This window comes from Candidozyma pseudohaemuli, assembly GCF_003013735.1.
Source record: "Candidozyma pseudohaemuli strain B12108 chromosome Unknown scaffold00002, whole genome shotgun sequence".
Classification (NCBI taxonomy): Eukaryota; Fungi; Ascomycota; class Pichiomycetes; order Serinales; family Metschnikowiaceae; genus Candidozyma; species Candidozyma pseudohaemuli.
In genome coordinates, this window is record NW_020194436.1 from 1 (window position 1) to 18241 (window position 18241).

The 18241-nt window shown below is 48.4% G+C and overlaps 9 protein-coding genes and 1 non-coding gene across 10 annotated transcripts; 6 read left to right on the top strand and 4 right to left on the bottom strand.

The window, feature by feature from the left end:
• Positions 1-1025: 1025 nt before the first annotated feature.
• On the top strand, positions 1026-1922 carry RPL5 (60S ribosomal protein uL18; the record flags this gene model as incomplete). Its single annotated transcript, XM_024856769.1, has 1 exon — positions 1026-1922. One exon carries the CDS (start codon positions 1026-1028, stop codon positions 1920-1922), a length of 897 nt encoding a protein of 298 aa, XP_024714649.1.
• Positions 1923-2008: 86 nt separating this feature from the next.
• Positions 2009-5506, bottom strand: LPI9 (protein phosphatase regulator; the record flags this gene model as incomplete). Its single annotated transcript, XM_024856770.1, has 1 exon — positions 2009-5506. The coding sequence occupies one exon, from the start codon at positions 5504-5506 to the stop codon at positions 2009-2011; it is 3498 nt and encodes a 1165-aa protein (XP_024714650.1).
• A 2205-nt stretch (positions 5507-7711) lies between these two features.
• Positions 7712-8245, top strand: ISU1 (iron-binding protein; the record flags this gene model as incomplete). Its single annotated transcript, XM_024856771.1, has 1 exon — positions 7712-8245. One exon carries the CDS (start codon positions 7712-7714, stop codon positions 8243-8245), a length of 534 nt encoding a protein of 177 aa, XP_024714651.1.
• Positions 8246-8640: 395 nt separating this feature from the next.
• Positions 8641-9528, bottom strand: C7M61_001359 (uncharacterized protein; the record flags this gene model as incomplete). The annotated part of the gene is made up of 1 exon (XM_024856772.1): positions 8641-9528. One exon carries the CDS (start codon positions 9526-9528, stop codon positions 8641-8643), a length of 888 nt encoding a protein of 295 aa, XP_024714652.1.
• A 1255-nt stretch (positions 9529-10783) lies between these two features.
• C7M61_001360 (uncharacterized protein) lies at positions 10784-11458 on the top strand (the record flags this gene model as incomplete). The annotated part of the gene is made up of 1 exon (XM_024856773.1): positions 10784-11458. One exon carries the CDS (start codon positions 10784-10786, stop codon positions 11456-11458), a length of 675 nt encoding a protein of 224 aa, XP_024714653.1.
• Positions 11459-12107: 649 nt separating this feature from the next.
• Positions 12108-12797, bottom strand: C7M61_001361 (flavin-linked sulfhydryl oxidase; the record flags this gene model as incomplete). The annotated part of the gene is made up of 1 exon (XM_024856774.1): positions 12108-12797. The coding sequence occupies one exon, from the start codon at positions 12795-12797 to the stop codon at positions 12108-12110; it is 690 nt and encodes a 229-aa protein (XP_024714654.1).
• Positions 12798-12945: 148 nt separating this feature from the next.
• On the bottom strand, positions 12946-14196 carry C7M61_001362 (uncharacterized protein; the record flags this gene model as incomplete). The annotated part of the gene is made up of 1 exon (XM_024856775.1): positions 12946-14196. The coding sequence occupies one exon, from the start codon at positions 14194-14196 to the stop codon at positions 12946-12948; it is 1251 nt and encodes a 416-aa protein (XP_024714655.1).
• Positions 14197-14458: 262 nt separating this feature from the next.
• C7M61_001363 lies at positions 14459-14530 on the top strand. The gene has a single exon. It is a non-coding gene; the product is annotated as a tRNA-Trp (tRNA).
• Positions 14531-16160: 1630 nt separating this feature from the next.
• Positions 16161-16871, top strand: C7M61_001364 (uncharacterized protein; the record flags this gene model as incomplete). Its single annotated transcript, XM_024856776.1, has 1 exon — positions 16161-16871. One exon carries the CDS (start codon positions 16161-16163, stop codon positions 16869-16871), a length of 711 nt encoding a protein of 236 aa, XP_024714656.1.
• Positions 16872-17269: 398 nt separating this feature from the next.
• On the top strand, positions 17270-17683 carry RIM1 (Rim1p; the record flags this gene model as incomplete). The annotated part of the gene is made up of 1 exon (XM_024856777.1): positions 17270-17683. One exon carries the CDS (start codon positions 17270-17272, stop codon positions 17681-17683), a length of 414 nt encoding a protein of 137 aa, XP_024714657.1.
• Positions 17684-18241: the final 558 nt, after the last annotated feature.

Consider the following 18241-nt stretch of genomic DNA (forward strand, 5'->3'; position numbering starts at 1 on the left):
CAAGCACCGTGGGGGACGTATTGGGGGAGAAGTGTTGGAGGGGGTGAGTGGTTTGTGGTTGAGTGGCATTGGTGGACTGGCATCGTAAGTGCATGTCCATAGGGGGAGAGAGGGGGAGTTGTTTTGAGGAGGCGATTCGCTGGGTGGATGAATTGAAGGTTATTTTATTGATTGAGGTGTACTTTAGGGCTACCAGGGGGTTCGGGGGAGAGGGGTCGTTGTGGTTCACTGGATCTGGTGATGTAGTATTTCGCAGCCGTGCAATATGAGATGGTGATGTTCGGTACACGAGGAGAGCTGGAATGGAATTGGCTCGATATCGGGGGAGTCAGCCATAGGTGAATAAGTGAATGCAATTGCAATTGAGTTGGTGTTTTGGCGAATTTGTTATCGCTCTTGTGACAGGTCGTTGCTTATGTCAGCTATTGTTAAGCAGCACGGCTGCAAGTCCTGAGGGCAAATGTTCTGTGGAGTAGAAGAGTCGATTTTTTTCTATGAATTAGCTTGAAAACTAATAAGCTTGAACTATGAATCCTTGGATAGACTTATCAGGCTCGTCCTACTGAGAAGATCTACAAGCCATTCTCGTCACCTCTTCTACTCCACGAGCCACTGAAAGAGACAGCTTTTTATTCAAAGACGACTGAAAGCTAACTAGATTTTCCAATCGAGAAACATGCCTATCTAGTTCATACAGCCTTCCTGCTTTTTTTCATATTACCCTACTTGTCCTTCCTTTCTTCTTACATCACCTCTAGCACAAACCGAGCACAACTATCAAAACCAACCAAAGCCTACTTCCAAGAGAATACCAAATTACAACACTAAAAGCAACTCACTCATTCAACGTCCCCCACCCCTCCAAATCCACTAATCCAGTCCCGACATACCCAGATGTACGCGGACCCGCGCACATCGCAGACCCGCACAAGTCTCAACCAAAGGTCGTGCACAGGCCACATCGCCCTAAAGGTGCGAAAAAACCTTTGACTGAAAAATTTCTCTCCTACATCACCACATCAAAAATGGCTTTCGACAAATCCGTCAAGACTTCCGCCTACTCGTCTCGTTTCCAGACCCCCTTCCGTAGAAGAAGAGAGGGTAAGACCGACTACTACCAGCGTAAGAGATTGGTCGCTCAGCACAAGGCCAAGTACAACTCCCCCAAGTACAGATTGGTGGTGAGATTCACCAACAAGGACATCATTGCCCAGATTGTCTCTTCCCAGATCGTCGGTGACATTGTCTTGACCGCCGCCTACGCCCACGAGTTGCCAAGATACGGTATCAAGCACGGTTTGACCAACTGGTCCGCTGCTTACGCTGTCGGTTTGTTGGTTGCCAGAAGAGCTTTGCAGAAGCTCGGTTTGGACGAGACATACCAGGGTGTCGAGGAGGTCGAGGGTGAGTACGAGCTCACCGAGGCCGTTGAGGACGGTCCTCGTCCTTTCAAGGTTTTCTTGGACATTGGTTTGCAGAGAACCACCACCGGTGCTAGAGTCTTTGGTGTCTTGAAGGGTGCCTCTGACGGTGGTTTGTACGTTCCTCACTCTCCTAACAGATTCCCAGGTTGGGACATTGAGTCCGAGGAGTTGGACGCTGAGCTCCTCAGAAAGTACATCATGGGTGGTCACATTGCTGAGTACATGGAGGAGTTGATGGACGACGATGAGGAGAAGTACAGACAGGTCTTCAAGTCCTACATTGACGAGGAGATTGACCCTGAGGATGTTGAGGAGATCTACATGAACGCCCACGAGAAGATCAGAGAGGACCCATCTTTCAAGCCTACTGAGAAGAAGCACACCAAGGCTGAGTACGCTGCTGAGTCCAAGAAGTACAAGGACGTCAAGTTGACCAGAGAGCAGAGACAGGCCAAGATCAACGAGAAGATCGCCAACTTCAAGGCCCAGCAGGAGTAAGCGTCTTCTTTTGTATAGTCAATCGTCTAATCTTTCTAGTTTTTCATGTAGTGATTTTGCATGCTAGTGTATTCCTATTCTGTAGCCTAGGCGGCTTCCTTGTTGGAGCGGACCCGCTGCGCTTCGTTCAAGAGCTTATCGTATGCTTCGTCCACCACGGGATGAACGTTCTGATCTTCGTTGGAGTCAATGGAGTGTGCATCATCATCCTGGACCGGAGTCTCGTGTGCATCCTGGAACACAGGCTCAGTGGTTGTGGGCCGCTGTTCAGTAGCCGGAGCAGACTGTCCTGGGTTGTAAATGCCGTCCAAACTGATTCTCTGACTGTTGATTTTCGAAATCAAGTCCGTGACAGAATCCACCCCCTTGGCGTCAATAATGGCCTCTCGAAGCTCAGACCCAGAAGGAACCGTGCCAATGACCAACTTCTCCTGTTTCTCCTTATCGGAAGGCTCGGCCTTGTCTCTGTGCTCCATGAAATAACCCCATCTGTGGAACTCACCTTCCTCTTTCTCCTGCTCTTTGGCATGCACAGACGTCTGTGACATGGATCTGAACAAAACAGGACGGCCTGTGGTATTATCAATGGGAACCGTCAGACCGTCAGAGCCAGCTTCGACAACAACCTGATGAGGTTCAAAGGTTTGCTCGCTGGGCTGGCAAGTCACTGGAGGTGGTCTTGATTTGGCCATCAAAATTGGACCGGCGTCAATGAGTGCCTTGGAGCCCTCGTGAAGCTGCTGATGGTCAACGTATTTCATTGGCTCCGTAGGACCCTGTGCAATGGCCAGGTCAAGCGAAAGTTGTTTGTCATCGTGCGTGGAAGGCGATGGACTCAATGGAGTGTTGGTGAACTTCTTTGCCTTTTGCTCGAAAAGATGAACCACCTTCTCGAGCGAGGCATCAAGGAGACAGAAACGCAACAACGATTCCTTGTCCTCGAAATTGAGTGTTCCCATTGCACGTTTCTGGAAAAGACTATCAATGATTTTGTGGATATCCTTTCTGATCGAGTTGGTTCTCTCGATCAATGCATTAGTAATGATCTTCTGGAGCTTCAAGTCAGCCTCTCCGGAATTCTTATCGCTTTCAATCAACATCTTCTCCGCGGTCTCCATGAGAAGTGAACCGTCGAACATAACGTCATCCTGGGCAGCATCACCACGGCTGGAGATGTCTGGTCTGACTTGACGGTCCAAGTTCTTCATCAAGTAAAGAGCCAACCTCTGTGAAAGCTCATCTGGGACGAGGTCATAATCCAAATCAAGATTGAAGATGTTTGAGTTCTTCACGGCCGAGTATAATGAACCAATGCAACCACGGTCCAAGTTACGGTTTCCAAGAAGCGATACGTGCACTAGGTTCTTCACCTTCGGCAAGATATCTGCAATGGCATCGATGGACTGTGAAGTGAGCTCGTTCAAGTCGAAGTGAACACGCCTTAATGAAGGAAAGTATGGCAATGTTTTGCTAAGCTTGGAGATGACGCCAGGGAAAAGCTGTGGTAAAGAGCTCAAGTCCAAGAAACGAAGAGTCTGGACTTTCGACAAACCCCTCAAGAGCTCGCCCACTTCTTCCATGTTTTGAATGTGGGTGGAGTTGAGTGAGAAGAAAATAAGGCGAGTGGGCTTGGTGTTGAAAGCATCAATGAATGGACGGAGTTGGCCCTGGCTCAAGTCGTTGTAGGCAATGTCGATACCCACACACTTGGAGTTGGGTCTGCTGATCCAGTCAGCGATCAACTTACATTTGCAGACATTGATTTCTGTCGCTGCAACACCAAGTCTGCAAGTGGCGATGGTGAGGGCTTCCTCAAGAAGCTTCTCAAAAGTGTCGTCTGAGAGCTTGCAGCCACCCATGACGAGCTCTTCAATGCCGCCTCTGTGAATCAAGGTCTTGATGAAGAGGTTCCAATTCATCGCGGAACGGAATGAGGTTTGCTTTGTAACGGTTTTCACTCGTTGTTGGGAGATGTCAAGCTTCTTGACGGTACGGTTCCTGCCCAAGAACTCACAGAGATAGAGCCAGCCTGTCTCGTCGATGGCGACGTTTCGAAGTGAGAGTTTCTCCAACGTTTTGCTGTGAACCAAAGAGCCTAACAAGTGCTTGAGCATCTCGGTTGTCATGGTGACGTTGTCGAATATGACGGTGTTGATGGGGGTGATAGCAAGGAAGTCGCTAAATGAAAGAACGTCAATCAACGTGGGTTTCGGGTTGAGGAGCTTGAGGGTCTGGAGCGGGCTCGTTTTGTTCTTCAACTGTTTGAGCGTAGCTGGGATGGGTAAGATTTCACGAAGATGGCAGCATCTGCTGTAAATATCCTCAAGCAGGAGGTCCTCGATTGGTATTTCTGTGGAGCTGTTGCCCTCGTCAAAGTGGTTCTCGTGAATATGCAAAGGCTTGTCGATTTCGATCTTGCCGGCCTGGACGTCAACTTCGTCGTCGTCCGCCATGGCAGGCGACTTGCTTGAAGTCTTGAACAGAGAAATCTGATTAGCAAGGCGTTTGGCAGAAAGGTGGGCGTCCATGGCGTGCTTTTCAGCTTCCGCAAGGGCCTTTTTCTGAGCGTCCACGGCCATCTGAAGCTCTTTTTCAGAGTACTTTGTTTCCGTGACGTTCGTCTTGTTGCCCTTGCCGTCGCTGACGGAGATGCCTTGAGAAAGCCGAGGAAGGGGAGCAGTCAAGTCCTCAGGGATAAGCACATTTCCTCTTTTGGGTCGTCTGGAGGGAATCTGCTGCTGAGGATCATCGGAAAGCTTCTCCAATGCAAAGGCGACTCTTCGTAAACGACGCTCTGCAAACTCTCTCATTACCTTCTCTTTGTTCGGGTTCTTGTTGAGCACAACTCTCTGAGGTGGAGGCGGAACCTGGTCCACGTTGGACGTTCTGCGCTTGAAGAAGCCTCCTCTTTCGGAATCCAAAGACAGCTTAGGGCTCGACGAAAACGAAGACCGTCTGCCTCTGCCCTGAGGAATCAGAATGCCAGCTTCAGGTGGAGGTCTGTTGACGAGCGACGCCAAGTCCTGATTGGCCGGCGGCGGCTGGGATCCCGAGCCGATCATGTTGGGATTGAGCTTGTGGGAAGTGTGGGGGCTCATGCTGGGCAGACCGCCGGAATTGGAGCCGTTCAGCTTGAACTTCAGCGAAATCGAGCTGAAGAAGGACCGTCCACGGCCCGAATTGGACCGCAGCGGCGGCTGTGAAGAGCTCAGCTCTGTGTCCAGCGAATTGCCATTGGAGGAGCTCCCCAAATTCATGAAACTGATGCTGGAGCGCCGTTTAGGAGGTTCCACGGAAGAAGTAAGCAGAACAGAAGATGCAGACGACGCCTTGGGGCTGGGTTTGGCAGGAGGTTTAGGTAACTCTTTGTTTTCCTCCTTGGGCTCCTCCGGCTTCACCACAGGCGCCTCCTCCTTCGGTTTGTCCTTATCCTTGTCCTTTTCCTTGTCTGGCTTCTTCTCACCTTCATCGTCTGGTTTGTCCAGGTGGAGCTTTTTCGTGAGTTTTTTCGACTTGCCTCTGAAAAGCCAGTCGACATCGCCGTTAGAAACACCCGTCTCGATGTCCGACGGCGGAATAGACATGGAGAAGCTGTGGTGCTTTACTTTAGATCTGTTGCTCTCCGTGCAGTGCGATAGTGCCCAATAGCGATATGAAGAGATCTGAGGGGCAGGATGTGGCTGATTTTGCTGAAGTAGTTTTTGGTGTAGGGACGAAAAAACGCTAGTTGGCTGAAAAGACGGTTTTTGTTTTGTTGGTCTGTGGGGTGGATCGGTATTGTAGGTTGGGCTGGACCTGTATTGCATCAGCATCAGGCATAATGGGCAATTTCGCTAATACATTCTACAAGAGGGGAGGCAGGTGGGCTACTTTTTACGAAAACTATTGATATTTTGTTTTTGGTTGATTTAAATGAAAGCACTTTTAATTGAATTGTAGGAGTGACCCTACTACCTGGCTGCTCATTGTCCATGGAATCTGGCGTGATTTGGCTTTGTGCGATATTAGCAACGCTGGCTATTGGTTAAGAGCACGTTGGCAAAAACGGTACCAAATAAGATTTAGCTGGCTTTTACCAGTCAGACGACCGTAAAAGTATCCTCTAACTGGCTGCTCTCTTTAACTTTTTAGTTTTAGTTCGCCTCAAAAAGAGCTCTTCATTTGCTGCACCATTGTTGGAAATGGCTGCGAAATCTACCTTGTAGAATGCCACATACACTAGCATCCCCTCCACAGAATCCGTGAAAATATAAAGAGCTTTGCATATCAAGCGGCTTATCGTGCGTTTATTAACTCGTTTCTTCCTTCTGGAAGCCCAAACGGCTTTTTTCCAGATTCGGGCAAAAGAGGTACCCAACAGGATGAAGCTCTTCCATAGGACCCCTAACTAAACCCCCCACGAACTCAGTTTTCTTAGGGATGTCAGTTTTCTTAGTTTCGATTCCAAACTTGTTTGCCGATCGCCTTGTTGACCGGCCTATAGACACCAATGATTGGCGTTCAATGCCCGATAAGCAAAGCCCTCTTTAGTCGCTAGCCTGTTTAGACGACCAGTGAGCATGTGAAGATGGTGCAGATCTCGTGATACTAAGCTTGGAAGAGAACATAAGGGAATATGGAAGCAGGAGGTGGAATTGATTTGTAATGTTCGCTGCACTGGCTTTGTGGAGTGTTCCAGATCTCACGTTAATTCTTGCCTCACCTCATGGAGCACCTCATAGACATGGTGAGGCAATCAAATCACCTTTCTGTTGACTGCGTCTTGAATTATTGTAAATTATTCTCTGAAGAGATTTAGAGCTGATCTGAGAGCTTCGAGATTTAAAAGCTTCGAGGTTTAAGGGCCTCGGAGATTTCGGCAATTGGCTTTCCTCCGTCCGTTCAATCGCAACTCCATACTTTTCAGACCTCATGTCTCACCTCCCTTGATATAGCCGTGGTCGGAGTATGGTGGGCCAATTTTGACTCTGATCTGACCTCGAGGACGCAAAAGATGGAATCGATAAAAAATAATGTGGGTTGCACCCATTTAGAGTTCATCAAGCCAGTCTCAGAATATGTCGCTGGAGCTGTCAGAAACTCGGTATGCTGACTCCGACGAGCGACATTTTTTGTTTGACGTTTTGAGACATTCTTTTTAGTGCATTGGCCAAGTAAGACATAATAGCTTCGTCAACGGCCGAACTGTTTTTTGTCACATGTGTAGCCACTCATAGCCCTTTTTCCATAATGGCTGCGAAACATGTCGCTGGCTGGGTCATTCTAATTGTTCATACAAAGAGCACTGCATACAGGATAGGAGAAGGTAGAAGATTTATCTAGATTCGCGATTCTCGACTTCACAATAGTACTAGGTTGCTTTTTTACACGAGTCGGGGTGAATCCGATCCTTGTTTAAGGCAGTAGGCGCGACATTGTCGCACGGACCCGTCAAGACGGACCACCGACATACATAATGTCGTTACACCCGAAAACAATACCAATTACTCGATAAACCCTTACTTTAAACATCATTTCGCCATCCTCGAAGAATTCTTTCATCTTCGGCTCCTCGGTCATACGTCTCCGACGGCCCGTCAGGACGACAATGTCGCGCTATCCGCCAATCAGAACCGCCAGCTCTTGCTTAGTAAATGTCGCGCGCCCCGGCCTTTCGTTCCGGAACCGACATCGGCGGCCACATGACCTGCCCTGTATCCAATCCTCTCCTGCCAGTCATCGCTTATCATAAAAATCAGTCTCTCCGCACTATAAGTATTTTTCCTACACCGTCTTTCTTCATTAAAATCATGTTTAGACAAATTGCAAGACCAATGCTTAACAGCGCCAGAGTCGCCAGACCAGCACTCTCGGCTGCTCATGCTTTGAGAATGCCTTCTATGGTTCCAGTGGCAACCAAGAGAATGTACCACGAAAAGGTGCTCGATCATTATGCCAACCCAAGAAACGTTGGTGTTTTGAATAAGAACGACGTTGACGTCGGTACCGGTCTTGTTGGTGCCCCAGCCTGTGGTGATGTGATGAGATTGCAAATCAAGGTTGACGAGGACACTGGAGTTATTCAGGACGTCAAGTTTAAGACTTTCGGCTGTGGTTCTGCTATTGCATCTTCCTCTTACGTGACCGAGCTCGTCAAGGGTAAGACCATCGAGGAAGCCATGCTTATCAAGAACACTGCTATTGCCAAGGAGTTGTCTTTGCCTCCAGTCAAGTTGCACTGCTCTATGTTGGCCGAAGACGCCATCAAGTCCGCTGTCAAGGACTACAAGTCCAAGAGAACCAGCGCCGTGAAGGAGCCAACCTTGGGCCCCGCCACTGCTTAATTTTGCTTAGGCACTTTTTGCATTCACCGTTGGGTGTGACATTGGCCGGAGGGCCCCGACCGAAACGCGCAGCTAGCTGGAATATGACAGCAAAGCCAAAGGCAAACCGGTTGATTTTTTGATGTTTGATGATTTCTCCCTTGTTAGGGAGCTGGAGCTGACCGAAGAGTGGATGTCAGTGTTGACATTGGCGGCACCCTCAGTTGGCTGAAACACTCGGTGTTTCAAGCACGCTGCTTGTCATAGTCTTATTTATTGTACGCCGAAATATATAAAAACAAAAAAAATTCGAATAATTATGCAAAGTGTAATTCTATCGAGCTTATGTACTATGTACCCCAGAATTGTGGGCTGACTTTTAGCTGCATACACGCTTATCCTCTAACGTTTATCTATCACACCACAAAGAGGTATTTGGCGAATTGTTTGCCTAAGAAACCGATTTCAAGATCCCAGTGTCGGAGTCTTGTCATTGAAATCACACTGAGGCCGGTGAGGAAAGCAATCACTCCATATGCGATTTTCTTTGCTCTCAAACTGAATTGTCTTCTATATTTGAACAACCCACTCACTGTGTGGTAAAAGGAAACCCACAGTAGAAGTGCAAGCATGCCGTAGTTCACAAAGTTTCCGACCTTTCCCCACGGCAGCTGGTTGAGATAATGGGTCACATACGAGAGTGTAACCAAGGAGGAGTCTCCATCAACGGAAACAGGACCAAGTTTCATTTTTGCAATGTGAAAGGCTACTGCAGCGGTGAGAACGTATCCAGAAAAGGTCAATGGGGTGAAACTGGGGAAGGTTGAAGATATCCACAGCTTCTTGAAGCCTAAACCGAATATGGTGCCAATTCCACCGAGACCAATGTCGTCTCTATTCTCCTCCTTTATAATGATATCCGTCTCCTTCTTCTTTGGCCTCTTCTTGGCCCACAAGCGTAGAATCCGGAGTGCTAGCCCTGCACCGATATGAACTATTCCTGTAGCATACACCATGGTGGGTTCCATCAACGGAGCCATATATATGTTTCTGCACATTTCAAAGACATCCTGGCACGCCGACTGGCTGATTCCAATTCCAGGAATGATCACCGTGGATGCTGTGTGTAATCCGTAGAACCCCAAGAAGCCATAAGCCAGGTACTTCTGGATGTTTAGTAGAATCGACGAAGCCGTGTGGATCCAGGTTTTCTTGGGTGGCTCAGGCACAAATTGCGGCTCGTCTTCTGGATAGATCTCGTCTAGCGGGTCCGGGACAACTTGTGTAAGGTCTTCCACAGACATGACTTGAGATGAGGTGATGTCCAATGGGAGGTGTTGAAGATAAGCTTGCTGTGTGGAGGACCCTTGCAGTGGACGGTCACAAGGGTGGAATTTGTGTGGTAGGTGATATAATTAGGGATTAATTGGCCTTTTCAAGCGTTGGAGTGGAATTAGATGGTGAATTAGGATAAAGATGGTTGTTGGACTTGATTGCAAATGGCTGCGAAATGTCGCTGGTGATGCCAAAATGGATGCAACTTGTGAAAAGAAAGCACGAGGTGTGAAAGGCTTTCTGAGGTGAGATTAAATTATAAGTTCTTTTTCTTTGTTTGTCGTAGCTGATGATTATTGATTTATCGTAGATATCGGCGATGTCATTCAAATACCGAATCGGGCAACTTGCTGGCTTATCCAGACTTGCTGCGAATGGATACTAGGGAGATTGAACGGCAATTCTACAATAGTAATAGCGAAATGGCATTGATTAGTGAAGATTTTAAATTGATCGATCTGGTTCAACATAGTCAAAGAATATGAATATTTGTGGATATCGGAAGCTGAATGAATTGAATGTAGATCCAGAGATATAGGCACTTCGACCTCTCTCTGTAGGTCCCACTGACGCCTAGGCTCCATAATGTAAAATCCACTGAAGAACTGATGGCTTAAATAGCTAATGATGTAATTGGAAAACTCTGCAATTGTAGTGAAGTTGGGAGATGGTTGAAAGAAAATCAGAACTTAGAGGGCATACCTAATAGCCCAAGTAGAAACCGGATACGCCAATGAAACGGTATCTAAATCAAATCTCTTGCTCCGAGAGTACTCAATTTTCTTCAGCTTTCAGAAGAAGTAGCTGATGGTTAAGTTTGGAAAACTGCGTCCATGACGTACTCAAGGGTGCTCTTTTGCACCCAATCAGATCAATCCAAACTGTAACTATTAAAGCCTAAGGATTTAAAAACTTGTAATTAAAACTAGTATTAAGGAATCTCCAAAGCTTTTATATCGACTGCATCCATGTGTTCGTTTAAAAAATGGCCCCTTCCTGAAACACAGCCCTTCACCGATGCACGGACCCTAACAAAGACACCTTCTACACAACAAATTCCTCCATAATTCCACCAAAACCCATTTAAAACTTGAGCTAAAAGACCCCCAAATTGAATCAAATCACCTTTCCAGCTTTTTGCCAAAACCACACCTCAAGAGTCCATCCACCTCCTGGTAATACGTGGTGAGGCGCGAAATCAACACACTATCAACTGTCACCAACATGTCTTCTGCCACCTTTACACAGACTAGAACATTTGCACAGAACCTCGAGAAGCAGACAGAACAGCTTCTAAGCCGTCTTTCCAAGATCCAATCAGGAGGCGTCTCTGTGGATCCTTCCGAGGAGGAGACCACCGTGACCAATTCGATTCTTGAGGTTCTTGAGAAGAGAGAAGAAGTAGTGGGAAGACTCAATCGTCTTCTGGAGGCCGATGTCAACATGTCTACGTCGAAACTCCAACAGCTACAGAGACACAAGGAGGTGTTGGCGGACCACAAGGGCCTGTTCAACAAGATCCAAGGCAGGATCACCGAGGAGAGGAATAGAAACAACTTGCTTTTCACCATCAGATCAGACCTTTCGGCCCACAAACAGCGGGAGATACTGCTGGGACCAGACAGCGAGAACAACTACATCTTGGACGAAAGAGCCAGGGTGGATAACGCCAACTCCTTTGCTGATAGGCTTCTTCAACAGGCGTATGAAACAAGAGACGAGCTTTTCAGCCAGCGTGTGCAGTTGCAGAATGCCGCCAACAGGGTTCTGGGGACTTTGCAGAATATTCCAGGCATCAATGTGTTGATTTCGAAGATCAATACGAGGAGAAAGAGGGATACACTCATCATGGGCTTTGTCATTGCATTCTGCATCATTGGTCTCTTTTTCCTTGCCTGAACGCGGTGAAACTATAGAATCTGGCTACGGGTAAGAATAAGGTCTTGGAATCGCTTTGGGGCTTCATTTCGCCCTGAATATGGTCAACTCATACAACCATCGATACATTGAAACAAGATCCTACACCGAGACCCACCCCAACAAAGCTAAATATTCATCGACCTGCCAATGGCACCCCGGCTTAGGTGCGGCTCTTTTCCTGTTCGATCCACTGCCATCAATGCATAATGGTGTTTCAGGTTTTAAAAAATATCGTTGTGCGCAGGCGGTTATAAAAGACCAACAGTTTCCACCCAAACTACATGGATCCCGAATTCAACGACCGTATCGGTCTCTTGAGGCTACGTCGTATCGAGCAGTTGAATGAGCGTCTAAAGCAGCAGCTCAAGAAAGACCGCATTCCAGCCTCCAAGGCCGCTGCGCTTATCATAGAGAACACCGAGGAAACGAGCGATCCACTCGTTCCTTACCTTTGGCTGGAGTTTTCCCAGCGTAACAAGTTCAAAACCCATCAGCAAATGAAGCTGGGTTCTTCCGCTGGGGGTCTGTGCTGCACAATCGTCTAATATGGCCTACTGACATGCTCCCTCGAGGAGCTTTCTAGGATAATACACTGCATTACTTTGCTATTCCCGCATTCATTATGGGCTCATCCGCCCCTCTGCTTCTCTTCCTTTTCGTCGACCTGGATTTGCCGAAGATGGTCCACGCTGTCACCTCCCAAAGTGGCATCCAGTTCCTTCTCGTCAGATCCACATCCACAATCGTAATCTTCCAAAATGTTCAGACAGTCATAGATTGGCTTTTCCAATCTTTCGTTCACCTTGTTGTGAATATGACATCCCCATACCGCTGCAGTCTTCCTGCTGCTTACCTGGGGTGGGTGTCTCTTCAAGAGTCCTTGGAAATGCCTAGCACAATCTCCACATGGGTACACCTGAGCGAAAAGATGGATGTATTGCTTCAAAGTAGCCTTCTGCTGCTCATCAGGCTTTTCGGGGTATCTGGCCAAAACGGTGTGCAAAAGGTGCCATGCTGAATTGCCAAGTGCTGCTTTCAATGTTTCATTAGCCATCTTGGGCATGAATGGCTGATCCGTGAACTCGCCTACACTTTGGCCTGAGCTGGATTCTCCTGAATCTGCTTCAATTTTCTTACTTTCCTTCTCTGAAAGCTTGATATCATCTTGGGGGACATGTTTTTCAACCACTGGAGTTCTGGCACTCACAGGTCCGGAAGTCCCGAGAGAGGTGGTATCTCCCGAGGCCACAAAGTATATGGCGCAAGAAACGAGAATAAGGAGGCAGACGGCAAAAACCGGCCTTCTTGTGTGGATCATTTGATGATACGGTGGTTGGGGTTAAGGCGTATCTGACCACTTCCTAAATAGTATAGAGGTGGAGATCACGTGTACAAACACCCCAGAAGCACTGGGTCCTATCGATCTAGAAAGCTTGGTTTATCGTATTTTACAAAGGTCTCGGGGCTTACTGACCGGTTTTCTTGGCTTGGGTGGCGGCCTCCAATACACCAGGCAAAGCGTCGTCACCCATGGAAAAGAGAAGCTTGACACCTGCAGCGACAGACAAGATCAATGCCACCGAGGTCCACAACAAGAGGTGTGCCGTGGCAGAAATGTCCTTCTTGCCGCAGTCAAAGCCGCTCCAGTTGGTGGTCTTGCTCTTCTCCTTGTCGTAGGATGCCTTGCAGGCACATTGCCAGCACTTCTTCTTGATCTCTTTACAAGCGCCGTGAGAGGAGCAGTTAGAGGTGCCGCTGTTACAGGCAGCCTCGTCACTGAAGCAAGCGGCTCCAGACTCTCTCTTTTCGAAAGTGGAGAACAAGGACTCCAACTCAGCACCACGTTTCTCCAAATCAGCCTGCTGGGTTTCGTGGAGCACCTCGTCGAGACCAACGGCCACGACAATAACATCGAACTTGTTCTGCAACTCGATAAGCACGTCACCAAGCGCCTTCTTGGACAATTGGTATGTCTTGGAGTCGTAGCCGATCTTGCGGCCAATGGAAAGAAGCGACACAGACTGGGCGAAAACCACAGCCTTCTCGCCAGCCTCGACGGTCTTCAATTGGATCAATGAAGCGAGGTCGTTGATGAAGTGCTTGTCATTGACGAGCTTCAAGCCACTGTCCTGGAGACCAAGGTCAATGCGCTGCTGGTCACGCTTGTGACGGTCGCCCTTGCCAGTGAAGTGCTTCCAAGCAGAGACAAGAGCGTCGTCGTGATGGCGGAAAGGCTCCTTGAGCTTGCTCACCACGTCTTTGGGTCCCACGGCCTTGATCTCCTTGGTCAAGTGGGCGGCGATATTGTCCTCAGCGGTGGAGAGGATGGATGCAAATTTGTGGAGCGAGCCTCCCACGAGGTTCTTAACGTGGTCTTTCACGTTAAAGTGGGGAGGCAATTCCTGGCTCTGGAAGAACTCGGCTGGGTGGTCGACACCCTTCAATTCCACCAAGAGCTTAGGTTTCGAGGAGGATTCGGCCACATCGTTTTCGTGCAACTTGTTTAAAGCCTCAACCTCGTTATCCTCGACGTAGAAAAAGTCGGAAAGACCGAGCTTGTCAGCCAAGTATAAACGGCCTGCTGACGAAGGAGCATTGATTGCACCAGCGTTGGCAGAATTGGAGAGCTCGTAAACGGCAGCTGAAGCCGAGTCTCTAGCAAGAACGGGTGCCACAGCAGCGGAAAGCAACACCGAGCCTAGTATTGAAGCTCTCATGACGAAGAATTGGTGGTTTGCAAAGAAGCTGGATAGACAAGTCTTGACAAGTTGATTATCGCAATTCGTGGAAGGTGGGTGTGTGCAGGCCAGGGAGACAAAACCGGCCATATCTCCACGCACAGACCTTCCCAGGCCGTGAAATTCGGTGAGTGTGATGATAGAATGAGATAGAATGGTTTGGTAGTGTAAAATATGCAATCTCTTGAAATCCCCTGAAAAGCGGTGATATATCAAAGCGGTATTTTCAACAATCAAGAACGATGCGGTGGCTCAATGGCAGAGCTTTTGATTCCAAATCAAAGGGTTGCAGGTTCGATTCCTGTCCGTGTCATCTTTTTTTTTTTTGCAATTTAAACAAACACGCAAAAGAGCCTTGCGTTTCAGATAGGGGTGAAAGACTAATTTCGATTGATTTATATCTTCATCAGTGTCAGTCATGGATTTATCATCATAAGCGCAAGACGGCGCCGTGGTTCACGATCCAAAGGCCTCTTTGGAGAATGTGCCACAGCAGCCGAAGAGAAGAGTCTAGGTAGTATTGGACAGGTTTACGAAGGAAGCAAAGTCCCAAATGTGAAACAGGTCTAATAGTTGAAGAAAAAGAGAAGATGTGAATTTCGCAGTGAGGAAAATTTGTGTTGCCGGGTAATGCTGCCAGATCCAAACACCGGGCTCAGATACACACTGTGAAGGAGCACAAGTAACAGAGGGGAACCGGTAGAGCGGGGCGATGACGTGGTGTTGTTTGGGTTTAGCTTTGACCCCGCCGGTTGCAAAGATCCTGCGAAGGTCACCCTGAACAAAAAACCCAAAAAACACACGAAGGAAAAATTTGGATGGGGACTTTGATGGCTGCAAGGTTTTGATCTGGAGGTATGGATGTGGGAGGCCAGGGAGGCTAGAAGCCTTCATATTCGAAATCGCCTTCATATTCGAAATCATTGTTCTGTCATGCCAGATTTTTTGTTGAGGGGGTGAGTCAGATGGCTCTTTGTGAGTGTCATTGTGGAGGGCTTCTTTTCGCAGCCATCGACAAGTGAGGCCCTGGTGTTTCGATATGGCTTTTAGCTTTGGGGATTCTTTTGGGGATTCATTTTAGTATAGAAATTAGACTATCGGCAAGAAGACGGTAATTTGTAATTTGGGTAATGGGAGGGCCCGCCACGGTACCACGAAGTGCCACTGAGTACCACACGGCACTAATGCCTACTATCCTGCCACACTAATATAGCACCTTGACACGGACCAGCCCAGCCACGGCCTCGACGGTGTGGCTGAAAAGCCGAAAATCTGTATGACACTTTGCACGTTTTTAGATGCACAGCGTGACACATTGATCTGTCTTGTCGGTCTGGCTCGATCGTGACGCATCCTACTGTTCCAGCTTTGCAGCCATCTCAGTTGCTGAACAGCCACAACCAGCAACCACCCTGAGATAAGAAGTTTCAGGGTCTTGATTGAGGAGATAGTAGCAAAAAGGCAAGAAATAGTAAAAATGGCACAAAGAAAAAAACAAAAAATCAATTCAAAAACCAAACCTCCATCCCACAGGTCCTGTGGTAAGGTGACTGCGTTCCACTGACACCTGCCTGACCGATAAGAGAGGTGCGGCCGTTGGACCGGGACTTGCTGGAGGCGAAATAAGGTTTTTTGTGGGATTGCAAAATTGCTGTTTTTTGTTTTTGCACGACCCGCCAGACCCCTGTAATTTGCAGCTTCCCTTTCAAAAACTCACTTTTGTAGACCTCCGCAACACCGGGATTCAGGTTCGGAGCGAATTCGGTCTTGTCACCAGACGAGCAAAAAAAAAGCCCTGCCACCACACATTCTGAGAGACCCGCGCCTGTGTGCAGGACACAGCGATAAGGGATCACGGGAACCCACCGCTTCTTATAAATACCCACACTTCCTCTCGCAGACCCCAACTACCAACAAGCAAAAAACTCACAAATTCACATATCATGGCCTTCAACCCAGCTTACGAAACAAGGCGAAGGGTGTCTGTGCGCCACACGGCACCAGAGGAAACAGAGTCAGCGGTGCTTTCGGAGTCACAGTCCCTGTGGGTCGTATTCAATCCAGATAGACTAGACAACGACGTGATTCTGTTCTCCACGACAAACCCACTAACCACAGAAGGCTCTGGCGAGGCGGTGTCTGAAAGTGGCAGCGAGTGCAGTGAAGAAACAGACAACGACGATCTTATCGATGAGGTACAGCCGTCCCTCTCCTCCCGTATAGACCAGTGGCAAAACGCCACGGACGCCGCCGTGTCCGACAACATCGCCTCGTGGGACTTGGACCTGGACTTGGTCAGCCAGCTTCTAGACACGTCGATTCTCCGGCGTGTGCCTGCGTTTTACGGCGACCACTACTTTGAGAAGATGTCCAAGGCCGAGTACGCCCGTTTCAAGCGGGCCAGCGCCATCTTGCGCAAGCTGCTTTCCAAGAAGGGCGCCCCTGTTGACAAGGACCTCATCACGCGGTTGCTCCAGGTGCTACAGTGGCAGAATCTCCTCAGCACGCTGGGCACGTTGGTGAACGACTACATTGTCAATACATTGGCGCGCACGCAACCCACAGTGGGGTTCCGTGACGTGGAATACTCCGACACAGCGACGCTGAGCTCGATGGTGATGTGTGGCGGCGGCCTGCTGTGGAACGATATATAGCCCGCTGGCGGGACCCCCAGAGAAGACTACTAGACGTGAGTGACGCTCCTCACCTGCCTCCAACTTCCATGGCTTTCCAGTGGGTCTGCTCAGGCTGGCCTGACTGGCCCCGACTGGCCCTTCCACCTGCTATTGTGCGTTCACTCCGACCCCGACCATAAGGGGCAAACGCGATCCTCTCCCCGCGCTTTCCGGGAATAATTACAAATCTACATTGCAACAGGTCATTCCGCAAGTCTCTTCCATATCCTGAATTCCCTCTTATCGCTAATCTGTCTCATTGCATGTCGCCACAATGCTGGTGCACGTACCGCGAATTGTCTCTTTTGGGCGTGTGTGGCCAGCGCGCTTGGGTTAAAACATCAAGCTTCAAGTTACAACACTAAACTACTACCATTATGTTGAGATCCCAAGCAGCTTCGATAGCTCGTTCTTTCTCCACCTCGGCCACCAGGTCCGCTTTTGCCAAGATGCAATTGCTCGGAAACATTGGCTCCATCACCCCAAGAGAAACCAAGGATGGCGTGCCCTTCCTTACCTACTCCTTGGCTGTCAACAGATACAACCCCCAGGCTGCCGAGAACGGCAACACTGTGGCCGACTGGTACAACCTTTCTGTTTTTGACGAGAAGCAGGTTGCTTTCTTCAACAACCACTTGAGAGGTGGCGCCCAGGTGTATGTGGAGGCTTCCGTGAGCCAGAGGCAAATTGTTGACGAGAACGGCGAGGGCAAGATCGTCACTTCGTTGAGACAGACGAGTTTCGACGTTGTGCGTTTCCCCAAGAAGCTCGAGGAGGAGGGCTCCGAGTAAATAGAAATATGATACCCTGATTGCGTGAGTGTGTTTGTAAGTGATTGATAGTGGCAATTGAATTGCTTTGGTTGATTGGCAGTTGTATAGGAGATTTCTGACCAATTGAATGTAAGAAATAGGAAGTTGATGAGATCGATTGTGGTTTGCCTTGCGGCTCGGTCTGCACGGCTGATTGATAAGCGAGACCGAGGGGTAGAAGTGGTGGAACCAACAATGATGCTCCTGAAAAGGAAATGTTCATGTATTATGTAAGATATTGATTTCAACTCAACGAGAGGAATCAAACCTTGAAGTTTAATTGCCAGTATGACGTCCTCTTGCAGTGATCGTCACAAGGTGGTTTTCACTCCTCTGATACATTTACATTGAATAATAATACTGGAACGACAGTCCTTCATTTTGAGTTATTCGATGAATCAGGCAATTGAGTTTCTAGATCATCATTTCTGATCGTTAAGTGAAATGAACAAATGCCTGTGGAGGACCCATTTGCAGCCATTCTTGAATAATCTAGGTTATCTGACTGCAAGGCAATCAAGCCCTTAGATTAAAATT